The following is a 25003-nucleotide window of genomic DNA, read 5'->3' on the forward strand; positions in this document are numbered from 1 at the left end:
TACAAGACCCTGTCTCAAAATTTTAAAAAAAAAAAGGGTGGTGATTTAGCTTAGTATTAGAGTGTCTCTGAGTTTGATCCCCAGTACTGGGCGCAGTGTGGAACAGTGGCAACTAATTTATTAGATTGATTCCACGAATGTAATAGGGAATTGTTTCCACCTTTTTTTTTTTTTTTTTTTTTTTTTTTTTTTTGGTATTGTAATTGAACCCGGGGTGCGCTCTACCACTGAGCTACACCCCTAGTTCTTAAGTTCTTATTTTTTAGAGACAGAGTCTGGCTAAGCTGCTTAGACTGGCCTGGAATTGGGATTCTTTTGCTTCAGTCTCCTGAGTTGCTGGGTGTCTGTAGCACCCAGCTTATTTAACTGTTTTTGTTTTCCTTGAATTTTTACAAAAATATACATGCTTGCTGTAAAGTATGCAAACTTAACGAAGAAGATAGCAAATAGTGCCCAACACAATGGCACATTCCTGCAATCCTAGTTGCTACAGAGGCTGACTTGAGAGGATTACAAGTTAGAGGCCAGTCTAGTCAACTTAGCCTGACCCTTTCTCAAAATCAAAAAATAAAAAGGACTGGAGATGTGGGGATGTAGCTCAGTGGTAGAGTGCCCTTGGGTTCAATCCCCATTACTACCAGAAAAAGTTTAGTGAAGTATATTTTTGTTCCTATCCCCATTGCCAAATTCTCCCCCATAATAATTTAAAAATTGGTATGTATGTTTCCAGACATAATAATTTGGACAGTGTTGTTGGTACTTGTGAATCTAACTTAATTCAACTATTTGTTTCCTGTTGGACAGATAATCTGATCTTTTGCCAATACCAGCCAAGCTGCAATGAACATTGTAGTATGTGTTATTGTGTGTGTGTGTGTGTGCGCGTGTGTGTGCACGTGTGTGTGCGCGCACGTGCGTGCGCTACAGTAGGATAATTTTCTAGAAAGATAATGACTAAGTTAGAAATGTACATTTTATATTTTGGTGAATGCCAACAAATTGTCCCTCAGCTCACTACTATTGTTTGGACTCTTTCACATTTTATTTTGAGGCAGGGTCTCTCCAAGTTGCTTAGAGCCTTGCTAAATTGCTGAGACTGGCAGTCTTCCTCCCTCAGCCTTCTGAGTTACTGGGATTACAGCTGTGCATCTTCACACCTGACTGGACTCTCATTTTCTCATCTTTGTAATGCCAGAAAATCTTTTATCTGGATTTGCATTACTGGAGTTTGAACCCAGAAGTGCTCTATCACTGAGCTATACATCCCCAGACTGTTTTATATTTTATTTAGAGACAGTCTAACTAAGATGCTGAGACTGGCCTTGAATTTGCAATCCTGCCTCATGCTCCCAAGAAACTAATATTACAAATTGTGTGCTGCTGCAACCTGCTCAGATACTGTTTTAGTTTTTTTCAAAAACATTTTGACTTTAAGTGACAAAATCTTGCCATTAATGTCTCCAAGATTAGTTGGATTTCTGCCTTCTCTTAGCTGCTAGTTAAAACTGTGTTGATGAGATTGAACTCTTCGGGTCACTGGTGTTGCCTTATATGTATTGAGAGGATCAGTCGAAATTTATGTTAAAAAGCTAGGCATGGTGGTGCATGCCTTTAATTCAGTAGGCTGGGACAGGAGGATCACAAGTTCAAGGCCAGCCTCGGCCCTAGCAAGGACCTAAACAGTTTAGTGAAACCAAAATAAAATTTTTTAAAAAGGGACTGTGGATGTGGCTCTGCTTAAATGCCCCTGGGTTCAATCCCTGGTACCAGAAAATTTGTATTGAGAGTTCTTTATGTGTGTGTTATGTATATCCCATCCATGGTCTGTCCTTTTGCCTCCCACCTTTGGTTATCAGGTTGCTAGGTCCATGATAGACATTTAATAGAGTTGCTGGATAAAAGATTTGGTGATCTTTGCCACTCACACTTCAGATAGAGCACTAATTTCCAGAATCTATAAAGAACTCAAAAAACTCTACACAAAGAATACATATAACCCAATCAACAGATGGGCTAAGGATATGAACAGACACTTCACAGAAGATGATCTACAAGCAATCAACAAACATATGAAAAAATGTTCACCATCTTTAGTAATAAGAGAAATGCAAATCAAAACTACACTAAGATTCCATCTCACCCCAATTAGAATGGCGATTATCAAGAATACAAGCAACAATAGGTGTTGGAGAGGATGTGGGGAAAGAGGTACACTCATCCACTGCTGGTGGGGCTGCAAATTAGTGCAGCCACTCTGGAAAACAGTGTGGAGATTCCTTAGAAAACTTGGAATGGATCTACCATTTGACCCAGCTATCCCACTCATCAGCCTATACCCAAAGGACTTAAAATCAGCATACTACAGAAATACAGCCACATCAATGTTCGTAGCTGCTCAATTCACAATAGCCAGACTGTGGAACCAGCCTAGATGCCCTTCAATTGATGAATGGATAAAGAAACTGTGGTATATATATACAATGGAATATTACTCAGCTATAAAGAATAATAAAATTATGGCATTTGCAGGCAAATGGATGAAATTGGAGAATATCATGATAAGTGAAATAAGCCAATCTCAAAAATCCAAAAGACGAATGATCTCACTGATAAGCGAATGATGATGACACTTAATGAGGGGTGGGAGGGGGGCAAGAATGGAGGAAGGAGGGACTGTATAGAGGGAAAAGAGAGGTGGGAGGGGTGGGGGGGAATAACAGAATGAATCAAACATCATTACCCTATGTAAATGTATGATTATGCAAATGACATGCTATTACTCCGCATACAAACAGAAACAACATGTATCCCATTTGTTTGCAATAAAAATAAATTTAAAAAAAATGAAAAAAAAAGATGAGGTGTATTAGTAGGTATTTAAAGAACTTGCACACATATTAATTATAAAATATTTTTAGTTAAAATATCTCATCTCCCAGTTCCTGGGGAGATTTTATTGGATAGAATAATGAATAATATTGATGTACCATTAAATGGTAAAGCACTATCTTAAAGAGAGTTGAAGAATGGAAAGAGCATGTGGAACTGGACTGAGAAAAGGGAATCTAGTCAGGATTTTCTAAGTAGCTGGATACTTTCAGGGCAGGTCATGTGGTTGATCTCTACTTCTTCAAAATGAAATAATTGGACTCTAAAATTAGGTAGCTCCTGGTTGACTGCTGGTCATGTCTTATTTGGTCTACATAGCAATTAAAAACGCTTTAAAAATTAACCAGTAGTATTTTTTAAATCAGGTGAATATATATATGCCCCTTTATCTCAGTGTAACAAACACACTAATTTCTTAAAAATTTTCTGTCTAGCTACCTATTCATTTATTATTATAATACTGGGATTTGAACCCAGCACCTTGCACATGCTAGGCAAATGCTCCACCTGTTTTTTGTTTGTTTGGTTGGTTTTCTGCTTTGTTTTTTAGGACTGGAGATTGAATCCAGGAAATACCAAGGAAATGTGCTACCTCACCAAGTTACCCCAGGCTGGTCTTAAATTTGAAATTTTCCTGCCTCAGGCTCCTAAGTAGCTGGGATTGCATGTTGCTACCACCCCTGGTATTGATAGTTGTACACAGATATTGAGACATGAGGCTAAGGCTGGGTGTGTGGCTCAGTGGTGAAGCGCTTGCTAACTTGCATTGGACCCTGGGTTCAGTCCTTAGAAGCACACACACAGTCGATACCAAGATAATGTTCACATAAAACTAAACCGTTGTTTAAACATGACATGAATATTTTGATGTGTTTTATGACTTTAATTCTTCTGAACATAGATTATGGAACTACACTACTGTGAATGAATGTAAAACCTTTGAGGTAGAAAATCTATTTCAGATTTAGCATTCAAGCCTAAGTCTTGTGCATGCCAGACAAGTGCTCCATCACTGAACTGTGTCCCGTTCTCACTTAAGCACTCAAATTTAAATTTTCCTCTAATTGCTGCCTCGCCACCCCACAGCCAAGAACTGAACTCAGGGCTTTTTTTTTTTTTTTTTTCAGTGCTGGGGATGGAAGCCAGGGCCTTGTGCTTAACAAGGCAAGCACTCTACCAACTGAGCTATCTTCCCAACCTGAACTCAGGGCTTTGTGTGTGCTAGGCAAGCACTCTACTCCTGAGCTAAATCCCCAACCTCTCAAGTTTAAATATAATACTACCTTTTCTTTCACATGTCATAGTTCATCACAAGTTTTATGTGGATGAATGGTGATATTTTGGAATTTTGATTAATATGGTTTGTTTTGCAAGGTTATTTAAGTTGGTTTAATGTTAATAGTTTTCCCCATAATTTAAGAATCCACCAAGAGTAATTCATTGGGTGTTGACATGTGAAAATGTCTAGTACCTTTTTTTTTGTTATTGTTGTTACTAGGGATTGAACCCAGGGATGCTTTACCACTGAGCCACATCCCCAGACCTTTTTATTATTTTGAGACAGGGTCTCACTAAATTGCTTAGGGCCTCACTAAGTTGCTAAGGCTGCCCTAATACTGGTTATCCTTCTGCCTCAACCTCCCTAGTCACTGTGATTACAGGTATGTGCCACCACCATGCCCAGCTGCTAATATATTATGGACAGTTGGAGGATCTTCTGAGCAAAAAAAGATGAAGCCAGATTGCTTTAAATGAGAGTTACTTCTCATTTAGACATAATTCCTAGTCACTAATCTGATTAGGTAGCCAGGCATGGACATGTATGCCTGTAATTTCAGTGAATTGGGAGGCTGAGGCAGGAGGATTTCAATTTCCAGCCTCAGCAATTTAGCAAGGCCCTGTCTCAAAATTTAAAAGAAGTCTGGGGATGGCACTTAGTGGTAAAGCATCCTGGGTTCCATCTCTAGTATGGAAAAAAAAAAAGTGAGATTATTACGTATTATATATGTGTAGTGAAATGTCACACTATACTCCCAATAAATATGTACAATTACCAAAAAAGTTAGAATGATTAAAAACAGTAGGGTTTTTTATTTATTAAAAAAAAAAATTCTCTTTATTCCAGCCTGTCTTTCGTGTATTTGTTATTGGAGGGCCTGGAATCAGAGTATTTTTTTTTTTTTTTTTTTTTTTTGTGCTGGGGATTGAACCCAGGGCCTTGTGCTTGGGAGGCAAGCACTCTACCAATTGAGCTATGTCCCCAGCCCGGGGGGCCTGGAATCAGTGATTCAAAGCGGAAAATACTGATAATTCTGTCATTTCTGCACATTTTTCTTTCATTGAAATTTAGAAGTAAGAAAGCAATTACTTTAATAGTTTAATAAATGAAATTATTCTTAAAAGATGAATGACACATCAAGAAATGAAAATATTGTTTGGTACCCTTCTATAATATAATTTTAAAACTAAGCAATTTTAAATAGTTAAGTACCTTTGATTTTTTTTTTCCCCCACTAGGTTTGTAAATACTATCTCTGTGGTTTTTGTCCTGCGGAGTTATTCACAAATACCCGTTCTGATCTTGGTAAGTTAATTATCTGTGTAATGTCTATCAAGTGTATGATTTTATAAAAACTTTCTTTGTAATTCTTGAGAATTGCTGATAAGTAATTTCTTACTTGGCTAAATATGTGAATATGTTAATAAATGCCTGTGTGATTAAATATGGCTTAGTTGGATACAGTGTTACAAGCCTATAAATCCCAGTTACTGAGGAGACTAAGGCAGGACAATATCAATTTTGAGGCCAACCCAGGCAATTAGTGAGGCCCTGTCTCAAAATTTTAGAAAGGGCTGGGGGTGTGTCTCTGTGGTGGAGCACTCTGGGTTCAATCCCCACTACAGGGGAAGGGGAGATGGCTTAATTAAACATACATGTCTATTTCTATTCTGTCCTAAAATCCCACTAAAATGAAAAATTTTTAAAGAAAAACAAAACAACAGTGAAAAGAGATAACATTAGAGATGTCAGCACGTTCATAGAAGACAACAAATATCAACAGAGCAGAGAAACTTCTCCTAAAAGCCTGCAGAAGAGAATACTAAGTAAAAGTGAGTAAGTGATCAGCAGAACCCTGGGCAGGCTCAGGAAATGGTTACCACAGAAGACAGGGCTGAGTCATGGGGCTAAAATTGAAAGATTAGTGTAAGTTAGGGAGTTTTCAACTGTGACACTGTTAATTTTTTAGTCAGTTTTCGGGGGTTGTCTCATGCATTGTAGGATGTTTAGCAGCATGCCTATCCTATTCCCATTTATATGTCGGTAGCACCCTCCAGTTGTGACAGCCAGAATTGTCTTCAGACATTGCCAAATGTTCCCTGAGGGGCCAAATTACTCTTGGTGGAGAGCCATTAGTTTAGGTGGTCTTGTGCATCTGTTGATAGTACCTCTCTCACCCCAGTGCCCCAGGAAGATAAAGGGCTTACATTCTGCATTGAACTAGATAGATTAGTTCTTCTGAACTACAAAATACAAAAATTTTTGTCAGTTGACAAAAGTCAATTATGGTACATAATTAATATTCTAGGTCCTTAAAAGAAAAGTTAATTATTCAACATTTTGCTTAGTGAGTTAGGAACATATTAGGGATGGAGGAATCTAGCTCTTGAAATTCTAGACAGAACTGAACAATGGTGAGTGAAAAATGAGACTGTACAATAGATTAAATGAGTCTGTATTCTTTTTTGGTACTGGGGATGGAACCTAGGGTGCTTAACCACTGAACCACATATCCAGCCCTTTTATTTTATTTAATACTGGGGATTAAACCACTGAACCACATCCCCAGCCCTTTTTTTTATTTTGAGAAAGAGTCTCATTAAGTTGTTTAGGGCCTTGCTAAGTTGCTGAGGCTGGCCTCAAACTTGTGATTCTCCTGCCTCGGCCTCCTGAATTTAAATGAGTCTATAGTCTTAATAGTGGGGTCTTACTCTACCTTGTTTGCAGAAGAATAAAGCTAAATATTTTTCCCTAGATGAAAAGAAGAGACTCCTTCTCCAGAGAAAGTAGTTTCAGAGATGAGATCTCTTTGAATATTGACCCTTTGGGAATCTCCTAAAAGAAAATCTCAATACCTGATTTTCCTTTGGTAAAGCCCTTAGTGACAAACTGCCTATCCATTACCAGCTTCTAGGCAGATTTTGAAAATATCTTTTAAAAATCAGTTGTTTGCCAAGTAACACCAACCTGGTACTTGAAGAAAATCTTCAACTTGAGAGTCTGACAGAACCAATAGTGGGGTGGGAGTGTCAGTGGAATTAGGTAATGGGAAAACTGTTTCAAATTAGGAGGAAATTATTTTAAAAGATAGGTAGATTGATATATACTGAGGAATTGAACCCAGGGTCTCATTGCATGCTAGGCAAGCACTCTACCACTGAGATATATCTCCCCAACACTTTTTTTTTTTTTTTTTTTTTTTTTTTTTTTTTTTTTTTTTTTTGAGACAGGGTCTTGCTATGTTGCTCAGGCTGGCTTTGAACTTGGGATCCTCCTGCCTCAGCCTCCTGATTAGTTGGGATTACAGGTGTGTGCCATCATGCTCAGCAAAAACTTTAGTATCATCAGAGAAAAAAGATGTGCACTCATCAGAAAGAATAGGATGGTGTACGCCAGAACTTTTGAAAAATTAGAGCTGTTAGAAATTAGGACAAAGGAAATCTGAAGTAAAAATCACTAGATAGATCTGAAAAAAAATTAAGTGGTTGGAATATTGGGCAATAGGACAGAAAAAGACTAACATTTTTTAAAAATTAGATTTTCTAATAACACCAATACCAGATTAGTGGTTTCATACCAAAAATATTTGCAGTATGTAGTGATATCAGTCTTTATAGATTGAGTGGGTAATTCAAGTGATCTGCACAATAAGTGGAAAGATTTCATTTGAGGCATATCAGATTTCAGAACATCAAGGATGAGGTTGTATAGGTCATAGAGTTATGAATCATCATGGCCTAAGACTTGTCATTAACAACACAGGAATCTTGAAGACTGTAACAGAAACACCCTCAGGGTTCTGAGTGAACATTCATTTTTATCAAGTTTGTAATACAGTTGAACATCAAAGTAGGAAGGTGAAGAAAGATATTCTTAGACATGCAGGGGTTTTGTTTGCATATTTTTGGGTTTTGTTTGTTTGGGAATTGAACCCAGAGGGTTTATCCCTAGACCTTTTTATTTTTTTAATTTGAGACAGGGTCTCCCTAAATTGCTGAAACTGGTTTTGAACTTGTGATCCTCCATTCTCAACTTCCCAAGTGCTGGGATTACAGGCACGTTCCTTGTGCCAGACTAGACATCCAAGGTTTTAACCTAAATCTCTCTCAGATCTTTCCTTAGCAAATTCCACCAAAATAATCTGTATAAATTACGAAAAACCAGACCTGTTAAACTGTATCCAATATAGAACAGAAAAGGAATTTCTCAGGGTGACAGCCCAATAGTAAGCTTAGAAAATAAGCACCCCAGATTGAAGCAAGACAGAAGACTCATGGAAGAAAGCCAAACTGATAATCTGATTTATTTTGAGTCCTGAAGGGAAATTTGTATTGAGATAGTTTCTGTTGCTGAGTTCACATGTTTGAGAAGGATCTGGAAATTGGTGCAGAGAAAACAAATGAAAAAAATATCCAAGAAAAGTACATCAGACTGGCTGGGGTTGTGGCTCAGTAGTAGAACGCTTGCCTGGCATGTGTGAGGCCCTGGGTTTAATCCTCACACTGTATATAAATAAATAAAATAAACATCCATTGACAATTGAAAAAAATATTTTTAAAAAGAAAAAAGTACATCAGAAGTTTCATCATAATGCACCTTTTGTTTAGCTCAGTAGGGATTATTTGTGTGGTTAAAATATAAATACTAAATGTTTGTTTACCCTAAAATTTTGGTGTTTCAATACAAGATTAATACACCAAGAAAAAGCAAAAGAAGAATAACATTTAGAAATATGGAGGTAAATTCTAGAAGAAATAACTAAAAGTGTTGGAATTGGTAGCTCTTTAGAGATTGGAAGGATTATGACTGACTAGGGTGCTAGTTTGGTGGCAATAAGGAACAACCCCCCTGCATTTTCTTCCATATAGTTGATTTTCATTATGTTCTTGAGGAATGAAGAGACCAGTTTCCATGTGCTATTTGGGCATAATGCATCATGGTTCATTAAGATCGATTTAGATGTCCTCAGTGATTAAATGGATTTGTTGGTTATTATTTTTTGTTGTTGTTTGCAGTACCAGGATTTGAACACAGGGCTTCACACATGCTAAGCAAGTGCTCCACCACTGAGCTACATTCCCAGCCCTTTTTATTTCATTTTGTGATAATATATCATTTAGTGGCCCAGGCTGGTCTCCCATTTCTTTTTTTAATTTGTTCTTTTTAGATGTACATGACAGTAGAGTGTATTTTGACATATTATACAAATATGGAGTATGACTTTCCATTCTTGTGGTTATACATGATGTGGAGTTACCTTCGTCATGTATTTATATATGAACATAGGAAAGTTATGTCCAGTTCATTGTACGCTCTTTCCTATTCCCATCCACTGTCCCTTCCCTTCATTCCCTTTGTCTAATCCTTCTGTAGTCCTCACCTTCCCCCCACCCCCTTACTGTGTGTTAGCATCTGCATATCAGAGAACATTCAGATTTTGGTTTTTTGGGATAGGCTTATTACACTTAGCATGATAGTTTCCATTTCCATCCATTTACTTGCAAATGCCATAATATCATTCTTCCTTATGGCTGAGTAATGTTCCATTGTGATCTTCCAGCTTTTGGTCAGCCTGCCTCAGCATTCTGAGCAGCTGGATTATAGGTATGGTCCACCAAGCCCAGCTTCTTTTTTCTCTTTTAAGAGGAGAAAAAATTGGTAAGAGGAAAGGTTGTTAAGTGTTAAAATTTATACATTCCTATTTCTCCTTTTTTCCCTTCCAGGTCCATGTGAAAAAATTCATGATGAAAACCTACGAAAACAGTAAGTTGGACTTTTTGTCTTTTTTTTCCTGGGTTAAAGGTACAAACATTGAAGAAATAATTGGAATTACTCTAAAATAACTAATTGAGAGATCCGTTCACTGGGGTATATATATAGCTTTAGTAATGATATTGTTAGCTGCCACCAGTATGTGTTACATTCCAGGCTTTTGTATATCACTTTTTAATGGCCCCAGTTTTTGTTTGTTTTGTTTTGTGGTAGTGGTGATTGAATCTAATCTTTACCAACTGAGCTACATCCCCAGCCTTCAAGTAATTTTTTTTTTTAAGTTTTAAGTTGGGGTCTTGCTAAGTTGCCAGGGCTGACCTCCAACTTGCAATCCTCTTGCCTCAGCCTCCCAAGTCACTAGGATTATGTGTATGTGCCACTACACCTTTTCAGCTCCAGTTTTATAGATGAGACTTGTTCTGGGTCTAGAGACACTGACAGATTCTAGTATAGTGATAGAACTGGTGAGTTAAATCCCTCTGTTAACCTGTGCTCTTAATGAAGGCCTATTGCCTTCTCTTCAGGATGAGGAACAATAAGAAACTCAATTCATATACTCCCAGTTTATTTACTCTTCAGCTTAAGTGCCACAGTCCTTGAGACTAGTTAATATAGAATATGTGAATTGAAATGGAAAAAGGTGTGTTTATTTTCACTTTACCAGGTATGAAAAGAGTTCTCGTTTTATGAAAGTTGGCTATGAGAGAGATTTTTTACGATACTTGCAGAGCTTACTTGCAGAAGTAGAACGTAGAATCAGACGAGGCCATGCTCGACTGGCATTATCTCAAAACCAGCAGTCTTCTGGGGTAAGTGTGAAGTGGATTTACAGCCTATTTTTCCTTTTTCTTTTCCTTTTTTTGGGGGGCAGGGTGGGGGATGTTTGCAGTTCCATGCATCAAACCCAGGGCCATACTAGGCAAGGGCTCTTCCACTGAGTTATATCCATAGTCAAATTATAGCCTGAATAGAGGTTACTTATTTCTGGAGATTCCTAATATTTTTGAAACTCGTCTTCAATTCCCTACTTTGTACTTTCAGAATGATTTAAACATTTTTTTTTCAGTCTTAAATATAACATTGTTTGGTTAATCATAAGATTTTTCTAAGTGTCCTTAACTGACAAAATTTGTGTTTACTAACAAATTGAAGATAATTAAATTGTTATTCTTGTGATTAAGCATTTTAATTATTAAATAAAAATAACGTGAGAGTTTGAATGTTTTCTTTTTACTTGTTGATGACACATTTTGTTTTCAACAGGCAGCTGGCCCAACAGGTAAAAATGAAGAAAAAATTCAGGTTCTAACAGACAAAATTGATGTACTGCTACAGCAGGTGAGAATTATATATCCATTACTATCAGGAAATATTTACGTCAAACACTTAACTAATGCAAGGATGACAAATATGAAAAGATATTCAGCATTTATTAGTCCTTTAGGAAAATACACAGTTGAAACCATAATGAGATTACTTTTGTTTTAACACCTATTTAAATAGTCCACATTAAAAAGACTTACCTACCAAGTGTCAGAATTTGGGCCAACTGGAAATACCAAACATTGATGGTGGGGATGTAAAGTGGTGTAGCCACTCAGAAAAGAGTTTATGTGTTTCTTAAAAAGTTAAAAATAGGGCTGGGGAGATAGCTCAGTTGGTAGAGTGTTTGCCTCGCAAGCACAGGGCCCTGGGTTCAATCCCCAGCACAGCAAAAAAGAAAAAAAGAAAAAAAAATTTAAAAATACACCATGAGCAAATTCTCTTCTAAGTATTTACCCCAGAGAATTGAAAACATGTCTACACAATGGCTTGTACAACAGTATTCTTAAGAGATGTGTTTGAAATGGGCAAAAAAATAAAAACCCTAAACTAGCAATAATTCAAATGCCCATCAACAGGTGAATGGATAATGAATTGTAATCAAACCATATAGTGGAAATTGAATATCAGAGAACAAAAAGGAATTAACTACTTATAAAGTTTGAATGAATCCTAAAGTAATTAGAGAGAGAGAGAAGCCAGACCATTAAAGGAATACAAACTGTATTTGATTTGCATAAAATTTAGAAAATGCAAAATAATCTTAGTGGCAGTGAGATCATTGTTTGCCTCAACATATGATGGGATTGAGGTTGGAAGAAGTACTAAATAGAGGGAGGAAACATTATGGGGTGGTGAATATATTCATTATCTAGATGGTGGTAATGATTTCATGGGTTTATCAATACATCAAGTTTTGCACCTTAAAAATACTCATTTTATTTCCTGTCATTAAGGTTGTAAAAAAATTATGATTACACAAATGGTATGCCTTTACGCCATGTACAAACAGAGAAACAACATGTATCCCATTTGTTTACAATAAAAAAAAAAAAAAAAAAAAAGGTTGTAAAAAAAAATCAAAATGATCTGAGCGCAGCAGTGCACACCTATCATCCCAGTGGCTTGGGAGGCTGAGACAGGAGGATCTTGAGTTCAAATCCAGCCTCAGCAAAAGTGAGGTGCTAAGCAACTCAGTGAGACCCTGTCTCTAAATAAAATACAAAATAGAACTGGGGATGTGACTCAGTGGTCAGGTGTCCCTGAGTTAAATCTCCAGTACCCCCCAAAAATCAAAATGATAAATTAAACCTGAAGAGTCTTCAGTAAACAAAACAAAAAACCCACAATACTACAGATGCTAATGAAGCATGGAAGTAAAATAAAAATATTTAGTTTGATTAGAAAGGATTTTGATCCCCCCCCCCCCACTATTCTTTTTAGATCGAAGAATTAGGATCTGAAGGAAAGGTAGAAGAAGCCCAGGGAATGATGAAATTAGTTGAACAGCTAAAAGAAGAGAGAGAATTGCTTAGATCCACAACCTCGGTGAGTAAACCTACTTTCTTTTAAATTACCTAACCTGTTAAAATTTCTATGAATTTCTGTAAATTTCTTGGGATCTGTTTCTATTTGAGAACCTTTGAAAACATTTTTACTAATATCCTAAATAATGAGTCATTAAACATTTTCTTCAACATATTTTAGGTCACAGGTCCCTGGTAGCTTCTAAGCTCTGCCTCATATAGTAAAAGTAGCCTTAGACAACCTGAAAATACAGAAAGAAAAGAAAAATACCGCCCCCCAACTCATTTTCTTTTACAATATACCAACAACCAGGTAATTTTTTTTCTTTTTGGGTTTGTGGTTCAGTGCTGGGGATTAAGGCAAGGACCTCATGCATGTCAGGCAAGCAGTCTGCCACTTAGCTATACCTCTAGCCCACAGATCATTTCTGTGATCCCTAGATGGGTGGGAATTTCACCCCACCAGCAAGTAAATGGTCAGTTATATAGTAGCAGGCACCAACAGGATGTCTAGTAATTTAATTCAGTTCTGACACTATCTAACATAGTGTTAGATCTCATAGATTGAGGACTCAGTCCCTAAAATTGCTTCCACATGGACACACCAAGTGCCAGTCACATGCCTCAGCTTTTGTTTTGTTTTGTTTTGTTTTGTTTTTAACCTGTGCTTCTTATATACTGACTATAAATTCATAGTTCCCATAAACCTTCATCTCAGGTTCATTTAATTTGGTTGAGCAGCAGACAACTCAGAAATACAGAGCTGAGGGTATAGTTCAGTGGGAGCATTTTCCTAGCATGTTCAAGGTCCTGGGTTCCATCCCCAGCTTCACAAGAAATAAAAAAATGGAAAAAAAAAAAATGAAGGATATTACACAATAAGCAAATGAAGAGATGCATAGGTGAAGTATGAGAAAAGGAGTACAGAACATCATGCCCTGTCTGCACCACTTTCCAGGAATTTCCAGGTGTTCAGCTATCTGGAAGCTTTCCAAACCTTTTTCTTTTGGGGTTTTATGGAGACTTTGTGGCATGGACAATCATGTAGAAATTTGATTAGACAAAAAGTAGGATGTAATGCAAATAGACCTAGAATGGAATCCTAGCAGTCCTGTCTGCACAGCCTTCTTTCCTCCTGGGTGTTGGGCAGAATCCCTTCTGGAATAGGGGTCTGTGACCTACTATTTGGTAAGGTAGGTCAGAGGATTTCTTTATGGCTAGCTTCAAGATATAAAGATGGGAAAATGTTGGTTTCTGTGACCCACCTTGGTGAAGAGAAATTTTAATTTGTGTGCCCTGCCACAGGGAGGGAGTTAAGAGCCAGGAACCATGAATGAAAAAAAAAATACATGTTTCTCACCACAGATGATGTATGAATAATTGGATGTGACTGTTCCATTCATAAAACCATTAGTTACAAAAACAGTTCTTTGGCTGCTGGCTTGCTGACTTCTGCCTTAAATCATGAATACCCATTTGCACCTGGGTTTTATTTTCATTTTTGTAGCAATAAATTACTCAGTGCATGTTTATCTTAATTAAAAATTGGCAAAATCTTTAAATATCTCCTATTTCTTAACTTTTTTTGGTACTGGAGATTGAATCCAGGGGCACTTTACCACTGAGTCATGTCCCCAGCCTTTTTTTTTTTTTTGGTAATTTTAAGACGGGGTCTCACTAAGTTGCTGAGGATCACCTTAAACTTGTGATACTCCTCTTTCAACCTCCCAAGTAACTGGAATTACAGACATGTGCCACCACCCCTTTTTATTTTGAGACAGTCTCACTGTGTTTTTCAGGGTAGTCTTGAACACAGGATCCTCTTGCCTCAGGTTACCTCAGCCTCCAGAGTAGCTGAGATTACAGGTGTATGCCATGACACCCAGCTTCTTAACGCTTTTTGAATATGGACAGGACGCCTATTGAACCTACAGAAAAAAATGAATTCAGACTAAAATAAATAACTTTGTGAAAGGTAGTTTAAATTTCTCAGGGTGATGGTGGATATTAAACTGTTAAAATTGAGCAGTCATCTCAGCACCTTTCTTGGATGATAGGCAAGTTGGTTAATTTTGCCACGTGACCAGCTATTTTATTTTATTTTATTTATTTATTTTTTGGGTGCTGGGGATCGAACCCAGGGCCTTGTGCTTACAAGGCAAGCACTCTACCGACTGAGCTATCTCCTCAGCCCCACCAGCTATTTTAAAAGTTGATCAGTTGTTGTTCAAAATGGAAAATAGTAATTCATATATATTAGAAATCTGTTTTAAATGGTAAGTCCTCTTTTGAGATTTGTTATTGGTTCTTCAGCTATTCCTTTTATTTTTGCTTCTCCTTCTCCTTCTTCCTCCTCCTCTTCTCCCTCCCTCCCTCCCTTTTTTTGGTTGTCAGGGATTGAATCCAGGGGGGCACTTAACCACTGAGTCACATTCCCAGCTCTCTTTTATGTTTTATTTTGAGACAGGGTCTCATTAAGTTTCTTAGGGCCTTGCTAAATTGCTGAGGCTGGTTTGAGACTTGCAAACGTCCTGTCTCAGCCTCCCTAGTTACTGGGATTGCAGGCATGTGCCACTCTGCTCAGCCCCCAGTTCTTTTTTATTTTGAGTCAGGTCTTGCAGAGACCTGTCTTGAATTTGGGATTCTCCTGCCTCAGCTTTCTGAGTTGCAGGGATTACAGGCCTGCGACATTGTGCCTGGCTCAGATATTTACTGTAACAACTGATTTATCATTTCAGACGATTGAAAGTTTTGCTGCTCAAGAAAAACAAATGGAAGTTTGTGAAGTGTGTGGAGCCTTTTTGATAGTAGGAGATGCCCAGTCCCGGGTAGATGATCATTTGATGGGAAAACAACATATGGGCTATGCCAAAATTAAAGCTACAGTAGAAGAATTAAAAGTAAGTTTCTTGTAAGCTTGTGTTTTTAGCTTTAGTTAACGCTGTAATGTAACTTTTGGCCATAACTAGCTGTCACTGAAAATAACTATTTTAGTACATAGTAAAGTAATGATATCTTGTATACATATGTAGTGTTGGAATATCTACATTTCCCTTAAGGGCATCAAATTCTATAAATTGGCCTACAGATTTCTTTGTATTAGGTGTCCTTATTTTTATAGTTTTCAAGATTTTGGTTGTGTAAAAATTCAACCTGAGGGGCTGAGGGTCCAGCTCAGTGGTAGAGTGCTTGCATAGCATTTGTGAACCCCTTGATTAGATATTTAGCTTTAAAAAAAGAAATCCAACTTGATTTCCCTAGGAAAAGTTAAGAAAAAGAACCGAAGAACCTGATCGGGATGAGCGTCTAAAAAAAGAGAAACAAGAAAGAGAAGAAAGAGAAAAAGAGCGGGAGAGAGAAAGGGAAGAAAGGGAAAGGAAAAGACGAAGAGAAGAGGAAGAAAGAGAAAAAGAAAGAGCTCGTGATAGAGAAAGAAGAAAGAGAAGCCGTTCTCGAAGTAGACACTCGAGCCGAACTTCTGACCGAAGATGCAGCAGGTCTCGGGACCACAAAAGATCACGAAGTAGGGAAAGAAGGCGAAGCAGGTATACAAAACTGTTACCAATAGTGCCTTGCTCATAATGATCCCATAATAAACAGTAATAATTACTAGTGTTATTCATTGTGTGATGATAATTGGGAAGTTTGGATACTCTTCAACTTAACAGTTGAGTTACCAGTTAAACTTGTCATAAGTTGAAAATACTGTAAGTTGAAAATGCATTTCATACACCTATAGAACATCATAGCAACAGCTTACAGTATAGAATATTAATTAGTTACCCTTATGATTGTGTGTAGGTCACTGCTTGTGTCCAACATCAAAAAAGAGATACATCAAGATATTATGTGTTACTGGGGTATATCAAAATTCTAAATTTTGTTCTGGGTTTCAGTGTTATATGTATTACTTTTGCATTTCCTAAAGTTGAAAAATTATAAGTTGAGGATCGGCTATAATGTTAAGTACTGTGATAGATAATGTGTGTTCAGTTAGAATGGCTCCATGTTGGGCTGGGGAGATAGCTCAGTCGGTAAAGGCCCTGGGTTCGATCCCCAGCACCGCAAAAAAAAAAAAGAATGGCTCCATGTTTAGGGCAGCTTCTTCACTATTTCCCATTTGCCTAGGAGATTTGTTGTAATCTTTTTAGAAAGTTAGCATACCAGATGATTTGTCTCTTACATGCCTTCTCTTTTCACCAATTCTAGGAAGAAACAAAATGTGAAATAAACTTTGCTGTTTTAATTAGAATTATAATCAAAGACAAGTCTTAAAAGAGCAGTGATAACTAAGACAAATTTATCACTATTTGTGATAAATTGAGTTTAGAGAGTTTTTTTGGTTATTTTTAATTCTTCAGATTTCCAATGTAAAATGTTTTAGTAATAAGATTATTAATTTTCTTTTTAAGGGAAAGTTTTGTTTAATCGTGTTAATTATTCAACAGTATGTATTTCAAGGCCTTTTCTTATTGTAATACTCGTTGAAGTTGGTTTTCCTTTGTTTTAAATTATTAAGAAGTAGAGAGCGACGAAGAAGCAGAAGCCATGACAGATCAGAAAGAAAACACAGATCTCGCAGTCGAGATAGAAGAAGGTCAAAAAGCCGAGATCGAAAGTCATATAAGCATAGGAGCAAAAGTCGGGACAGAGAACAAGACAGAAAATCCAAGGAAAAAGGTTAGTTTATATGAGAATTCAGTTCATTGAGAAACTTACCACACCTTTATCTTTCCATTACTTCAGAAACAGTTCATTTTCAAGGTGTATTTATTCACTTCAGGAACACTCTTCAATAGATGACAGATGTTCTTCCCTTCCTTTCCTGCTCAGACAGCAGGAAAGAGACTGTTGACCTGAATTTTCTTCCTATCATATTAACACTATACCCCTCAGTATCTGAAGGTTTTTTATCTAGATTCTTCTAAGTGTTGTATTACTTTTCAGGGTTATTTAGGGCTATTAGGCTGTAGAATTTGTTATCTTGGTTATTGGCTACATTTTTTTTTTTAATTCACTACAAGACAGTATTCCATAATGTCTTACAACGTAAATGTACATTGTCATATTGATTCATAATTCAGTTAATTTGGTAATTAAGTTCACAGAAGTTGAATACCTTATGTATGTGTTAGTCTTGTTTTATATTGAATTATGCTCTTTCCCTTCTGTGTTCTATAACTTCCCAATATCTGAATTACTGTGCACTATTAATGGATTTTTAAATTTTGTTATGGGCGTGGTAACACATGCCTTCAATCGCTGCTACTCTGCAGGCTGAGGCAGGAGGGTCCCATGTTTGAGGCAGATTGGGCAACTTTTTGAGACCCTTTCTGGGATTGTAGCTCAGTGGTGGAGTGTCATGCCTTCCCCACCACCCAAATTGTCTTTGGCATGTTTTCAGAAAAATAGTCTCTTGCCTGGCATGGTGGTGCATGAGTAATCCCATGACTCTGGAGGCTGAGGCAAAAGGGTCACAAGTTCAAGACCAGACTCAGCAACTTAGACCCTATCTCAAAATAAAAAATAAAGTGGGTCAGGTATGTGACTCAGTGGTTAAGTACCCTGGGTCCAATCCCCAGTAACAATAACAACAAAAAAGTTCATCATTTAATTTAGCCTTTATGAAAAGATAATTCTCTTAATCATCAAGTGCTCCTTTCTACGTTTTAGTTTATTTTCACATTATTTGAGCATCTTCCATTTTGTATTGATAGGGCTGTTTTTGCTTTACGTGATTTTAGGAATGAGTGAAAGGACCTGTTTATAATTTTCTCAGCTGACTGGTTTCCTCTTGTTCTAAATGTCTTTTGTCCATGTTTGATTACCAGCATAAATATTTGCTGCTTTTTGAGTTTATTATACTCATCTTTATGTGGTGCTCATGTTATGTTCTTTTATAGAACATGTTATTTTGTCTGACTTAAATTTTTTTGCTGAATTGATTTAGAAATTTATCAGCACAAACAGTTTGAGGGGGGACTGGTATTGTTTTTCTACTAAGTGTACCCTATGTATCTTACATATGCTAGCCTTTTCTGTAACATGGAGTAAATACTGAAAAGAACTAGGATTTTTTTTTTCTTTAATTTTTATACTGTAAAGAGCTTTAGTATTTATTTGCCAGTTAAGTTCAGAAGTTACCTCTGTCCTTAAAGGCAGTTGCTATAAAGGGTCACTGATGTCTGTTTTGAGTAAATTTCAGCCAACCTATTTGAAAGACACTGAATGTAATTTTGGGGTGAGGGGTCCACTGTCAAGAGTCACATGTGGATGTCAGAGATCAAATTAATCACTTTTTTTTCTTTTAGCAGTTTTTTAATCCTGTATACCTGTTGTCACTTTAGTTTATTTGTGCTACTTAAAGTAAATTGGGTCAGTTCATATGGACAAATAGCTAGCATTTACAACTGAAATCAGGGTTGAACTATAAGTGGCACTGGTCTGACTAAATAAAAATAAGCCAGGCATATTTATCATTTCTGGATAGAGCAAAAAGATGTCCTAAATTGCTTATTTATAATCCTAATTGTAATGATGGCATGGAATTTAGTAAAATTCTTATATAAACAAAATAAGCGGAGTTGTGTTAAGATTGTGAACAGACAAGGATATTCCTAGTGAGAGTTGGAGGAAGGATAAGAGACTGGATACTGAAAAAATATAAATATGTTAGGCCTGTTTGAATTAGCTGGGCATGCCAGTATAGAGTCATCTTAAATTTTTGGATCACTTTTAGAAATATGAGTTCTTTGGCTTTCAAAAATGTCATGCAGCTGTTTAGACACCTGAACATATCCGTGACTAATGGTATGAACTTTGGGGTCAAGTATGAGTAGTTAGCAAGCAATTGATAATGGCAGATGAGCTAAAAGTAAGTTCACTATTCCAGATGCTGTAATGGAGGCAGTTTAACCCCTCAGGTGAGAAGGGATTTCTCAAATAAAACTCTTATGATCCGTCAGTTTAGGGTGCTCTCTTTATCAAGAGATCTTCATTCTAATCCATAGCTCTAAAATCCACACACTTTGTGGATGTCCTTAGGACTATTAAGATCTACCATATTTACATAGGGCAGAAGATAAGATTATTGGACTGACTACTAGTCCTCTTCGGGGCAACAAGACGACTCTTCCTCATTGAAGCTACCTGTGCACCGGAGACGCCCCTAAGGCACAAAGGGAGGACTTTCCCACCAGGTCAGTTAGAGCACAGTTCCCACAAGTGGACAGACAGACATGAAGCAAGTCTTGCAGTTAACAAGATGGACATTGCTTTGTGTATTTTGCAAGTGTTGGACTGAATGTGCTCCTTTGAATAGGTGTCCTTCCCATACCATATTTTATTTTTATTTCCATCCCTCTCCCAGTTACATGGTGTTGTGTTTAGTAACTTTGTTCAGAATCAGTGGAGAGTTCTGCATCTCTTTAAACATCTTTCTTATGACTTGTGCTAGACCACCTTTTAGTTTTAAAGGGAAAAATATTTTTCTAGAAAGTTTGTAGCTTGCTCTAGCATTTTCTGTAGAAATCTTTTGTTGGGTGGGGTACTTAGAAGTGAAAAAAGCTAGAGTATACTTGCTCTGTGTATTGCTTTTGCCTCTAGCCTGAAATTTCACCCTTCCAAAGAAAATAGAGGAAAAAATTGAAATTTACTTTTTTTTTCATTCTGTTTTTGTGTCTGAAAAAATGTTTAAATTTTTCCTTTTGTTAAAACAACTCTTAGATGGTGTGTATTTTCTTATTAGCAAAGCACAGAAGTTGAGTTGACTTGGATTGGGATTTGAGATCAATTTTCTTATTAGACTTGTCCCTCTGGAATATTTAAATATAATCTTTTGCATTTAAAAATACTTGACAGGTAACATGCCAATTAAACATGAATTTGTGCCTTTTGTGATTACTATTTTTACCTGTTTAATGTAATAATTTAACCTCATTATGAACACAGTTTTGTATGCTTTCATACTCTTCCAGTTGCTTTTTGATGTTTCTTATCCAAAATCTGCAGTATTTTGAATTCCCCCCCTTACCCCCTCCTTACTCCATAAATACAAATGGTTTCCCTTTGATTAATTCTGTTACTTGCGTCTGTGGGAAATGATTGTCTTTCATATCTCTGTTGTTTCACTTTTTAAAGAGTAATGTATTCAATGCACTTTAAAATCCATGGTCAATGTCTTCTTTTATGGCAGAAAAGAGGGGATCTGATGATAAAAAAAGTAGTGTGAAGTCCAGTAGTCGAGAAAAACAGAGTGAAGATCCAAACACTGAATCGAAGGAAAGTGATACTAAGAATGAGGTCAATGGGACCAGTGAAGACATTAAATCTGAAGGTGACACTCAGTCCAATTAAAACTGATCTGATAAGACCTCAGATCAGACAGAGGTAAGTGTATTGTTTCTCACTTTGATTAGGGCTTTTTGTTACTGTTTGACAGTGCAGCGTAAGTATGCACAGATGAAGATGGAACTAAGCCGAGTAAGAAGACATACAAAAGCATCTTCTGAAGGAAAAGACAGTGTAGTCCTGCAAAACATTTTGAGGTACATTGTTTTGTCTCAGCTATTTTGTAGCAGACTCGTGTCCCCATTAGTGTGCCTCTTTGGAAATTATTGCCCACGTTTGTAATATAGTCGCCATTAAAAAGTTAATTATCCTTTTTTTTTAGGGATTTTGCTGTCATTTCTTTTTTTTTTTTTTTTTTAAATAAAAAGGTTGAACTGTTTTTTTATTATTATTATTATTTTTTGGTATTAAGTCCATCTTGTGTTGGTACATTGGCAGAAACATATGCTTTAAAAACTTAAATATTTCTGAGGCACATGTTGGACTACTTTGTTTTAATTAAACTGCTAGTATTTCTTTGTCAAGGATGTTTCTAGTTTTTTTTGCTTTATTGCCTTGCATTCTAATGCAGTTTGTTCTGTAACTCGAGAGCCAGTAGCATTGGATTGATGGAAGTGTAGGGTTTATGAATTATTGCAGCTGACTACCATACCTCACACAGCGTTGGTGTTGTGAGCGGCCCATGAAAAGCCAAATTAAAAATCAAGGATTCAGTCAAACTAAGCAGGTACTCATGCCAGGTACTCCTTTCTCTACCCACATCCATGTTTGAATGCTATTGCCTGTGATCTTTACGCTTAACTGTTGTGTATCTTTTTTGTTCTTTATAAGAAGCACAGAGGGGTTTTTGTGTATCGCGTGAAAAGTTTTAAATCAAATGTTAACAGAATGGAATTTTTTTTCAACTGTGTGTAGGGATGCAGTGGTGCCCAGAATTAGATATCTTTAAAGAAATTTAAATACAATAAACACTTCATATTATTCGCCTTGTTACATTCAATGCAATTCTCAAGTCTTTAAGAGGTATGTGCTTAATATTTCCTACTTTGTAGGAGAATTTGCAGTCGGCCATAGGTGTATAGGAGTAGTTACTGGCTGATATATTTAAAGCAGCAGTGTATAGGAAGAACAGACACCTTCAATCTGTGACATGCAAAGAACTGATGAACTGTATAGAATGAATTTGGGTTTTTAAAGAACTATTAAGTTAGGTTTTATAAGTGTTCTTAAAACCTCTATAACTGTTCATTCTTCGGGCTAGTGGCGTGGGATGAAATATTCCTAATGAAAGGAAGTACCAATTAGTTGATTGGTTGATGGCATTCCTTTTCTAGGAAAGCAGTCTAGAGTTAATCTGTGTGAGCTATGCACACATAGGCACGCATACACAGGCACATGGCTTTAAGAACCACACCGATGCCTTAACTGTTAAAAAGATTACAAACATTTCATATACACATTTATTATAATTAGCAGTTAGTAACTGGGCCAACACTTAGTCATAAAAATTTGCCTTTTATATGTGGTCTAATTATCATTTTTCCCCAAATTTTGCATTGTAGGACTACTGTTCGAAGATTCTTTGAAGAATACTGAAAACGGCATAAAGTGAAGATCGGCATTAAAATGAGGTGAAAGAAAGCTATAGTGGCATAGAAAAAGTATAAAAAGCTCAGTTAGTTTTTTTTATTTTAATTAAAAATTAATTCAGGACTGATGTGACCTTCCAGATTTCAGAACATGTGTTAATAGCATATATGCCACTGAAAATTTAGGTCCTGTATCATAATTTTTCTTTAAGACTTTTTAAGATATTACCTAAACATGTGGCTTGCTCAGTGTTTAATTGCAAGTTTTCATTCTTGGACTTTGAAAACAGGATTAAACGTTAGTATTCGTGTGAATCAGACTAAGTGGGATTCCATTTTTACAACTCTGCTATACTTAGCCTTTGGATTTAGAAGTAAAAATAAAGTATCTCTGACTTTCTGTTACAAAGTTGATTGTCTGTGTCATTGAAGTTTTAGTATTAATCTTTTTCTAATAAAGTTATTGACTCTGAACTAGTCCCTTGTTTTAAATATGAGGTATACTATTACTAACGGTATTGGTGTACAGTTTTATCTCATTTTGTTCTGTTTAAGACTTTCATAGAATTTCCAGTTTGTTTTAAATAATGGTGCTTCGATTTGGGGTGGTTATAAATGAATTTGAATTTTGCTTTTAATAGCAAAGATGTATAGTAAACTAGAATATATTTTTACATCCCTGAGAGACTTCTTTTAGAAGACAATTCCAGATATCCTGACAAATAGTATCTTCCTCTCTCTAGCTGTAATATGATGTAGAAGAGCATTTGAGAACTTCTAACTAATTTTTGGTCTTGTTTTAAATCCTGTACCAAGAGTTATTTTAACCTAGTTCTATCAGTTTATAAATATATTTATTTCTATGTATGGGGTGTATAGTATACATAATAAGAATTCTTTTTTAAAAGGTGGTTTTATGTAACAAACAGGAGAATTGGCATGTTTCTATCTTTAGCTAACTTTATGAACTGTATAGAAGTATTTCCAGCTACACACATACATTGCATATATGATAGCACTTTCTTGTGACTTAAATGTTTTCAAATATTGCCAGGAGTTTATAGGTAAAGAAACTGAGTGGGTTAGACAACTTATCCAAGAGCTTCATGTTAATGAAATGTTAGGACATGGAGTGTAGGCCTCTGCATCTTGGTTCAGTGTCTAACTAATGTGCTGTTGTGTTCGTTCTGATGGGCATAATGAAACATTATAGAATTTACCAAATAAAATACTCTCCATCCGCCTTTTCTCCCCCCTACCCCCACCTGTTTTGTGCAGTGCTGGGGAATAAACCCAGGACCACTCTGCCACTGAGCTATAGACCCAGGCTGGCCTGGAACTTGCCATCTTTCTGCTTCAGCCTCCTGAGTCTCTGGGATTACAGGCATTCACTACCACACCTGGCTCCACAAAACTTTTAAAAACAATGAAGCATCATTTTTAGAGGCTTTGTATGAAAAAATGATGTGGGGACAAAGCCCTCTGGGCAACTCCAGCTGATTTGGAGATGCAGTGGTAGATGAGGTTATCTCTGAATTTTTAAGATCTGATTCATATGAGGATTAAAATAAGGTGTGAAGTAGTGTAACAAAATGAGTCCTCTGCTAAGCACTGTTTGGTGTTAAGATTGTAGCATAAAGAAAGATATTATAATAAATATAGTAAGGTATTAAAGTGTGAGATTTTTCTTTCTCATCTAGAGTCAACAGCTAACTTTAAAGGAAGTGAAAAAAACGGTCCTGTGAAAAGGCTTACTCTGTGGACACTTAGATCTATTGAAGCTCTACGATTTTAGGGAGAGACCTGTCCACTTAAGGTGTCCATGACTTACCAAGATAGAAAAGTTGACTTTTATACTTTATTTTCCAAATTGATCTGACTACAGAGGAGCTGATTCTTGCTAACCAAAATCCCAAGAATCCAGTGTAGATGCCAAATGCTGATTTACTGTACTACATTTCTGCTGCGCAGATCCAAAAGGTTATCAGTTGGCTAATGGTTCTGTGTCTGTTCTCTTTGGAGAACTGGTTTTATTCAATCAGAAGATGACTTAATAAGAACTGAAATCAGAACAGTGGTTGATCTGTTAAAAATCTCTTTGTTTTGGAAATTTAAAAACACACAAATTGAACAGTATAATTAACCTGTTAGCCGATCACTATTGAGACTAATTGGCCAGTCTTGGTGTGTGTGTATCCTGTCCTCTCATTTTCAAGAAAATCCCAGTTATTCCATTAATCTGTAAATAATTCAGCATGTATGTATAAAAGACAAAA

At 36.5% G+C, this 25003-nt stretch overlaps 1 protein-coding gene across 9 annotated transcripts in view; it reads left to right on the forward strand.

Annotated features, from left to right (window-relative positions):
- The window catches only part of LUC7L3 (LUC7 like 3 pre-mRNA splicing factor), a 31685-nt gene extending 8484 nt beyond the window's left edge, over positions 1-23201 (forward strand). Inside the window, exons 2-12 of one of the 9 annotated variants that reach the window (XM_079133518.1) lie at positions 5407-5473; positions 9892-9931; positions 10605-10749; positions 11204-11278; positions 12707-12811; positions 15528-15689; positions 16051-16334; positions 17309-17469; positions 20984-21124; positions 21230-21335; positions 21800-23201. In XM_079133518.1, coding sequence (XP_078989644.1) covers positions 5407-5473; positions 9892-9931; positions 10605-10749; positions 11204-11278; positions 12707-12811; positions 15528-15689; positions 16051-16334; positions 17309-17469; positions 20984-21124; positions 21230-21335; positions 21800-21824 — 1311 coding nt within the window. In that variant the 3' untranslated portion in view covers positions 21825-23201. Of the gene's footprint in view, positions 1-5406; positions 5474-7419; positions 7476-9891; positions 9932-10604; positions 10750-11203; positions 11279-12706; positions 12812-15527; positions 15690-16050; positions 16335-17308; positions 17470-19862; positions 19989-20983; positions 21178-21229 lie in introns of those variants that run through there. The other 8 variants (XM_079133517.1, XM_079133516.1, XM_079133522.1 and 5 more) reach the window with 8 other exon arrangements.
- Positions 23202-25003: the final 1802 nt, after the last annotated feature.

The sequence above is a fragment of the Sciurus vulgaris genome, assembly GCF_902686455.1.
Source record: "Sciurus vulgaris genome assembly, chromosome: 3".
NCBI classification, from domain to species: Eukaryota; Metazoa; Chordata; class Mammalia; order Rodentia; family Sciuridae; genus Sciurus; species Sciurus vulgaris.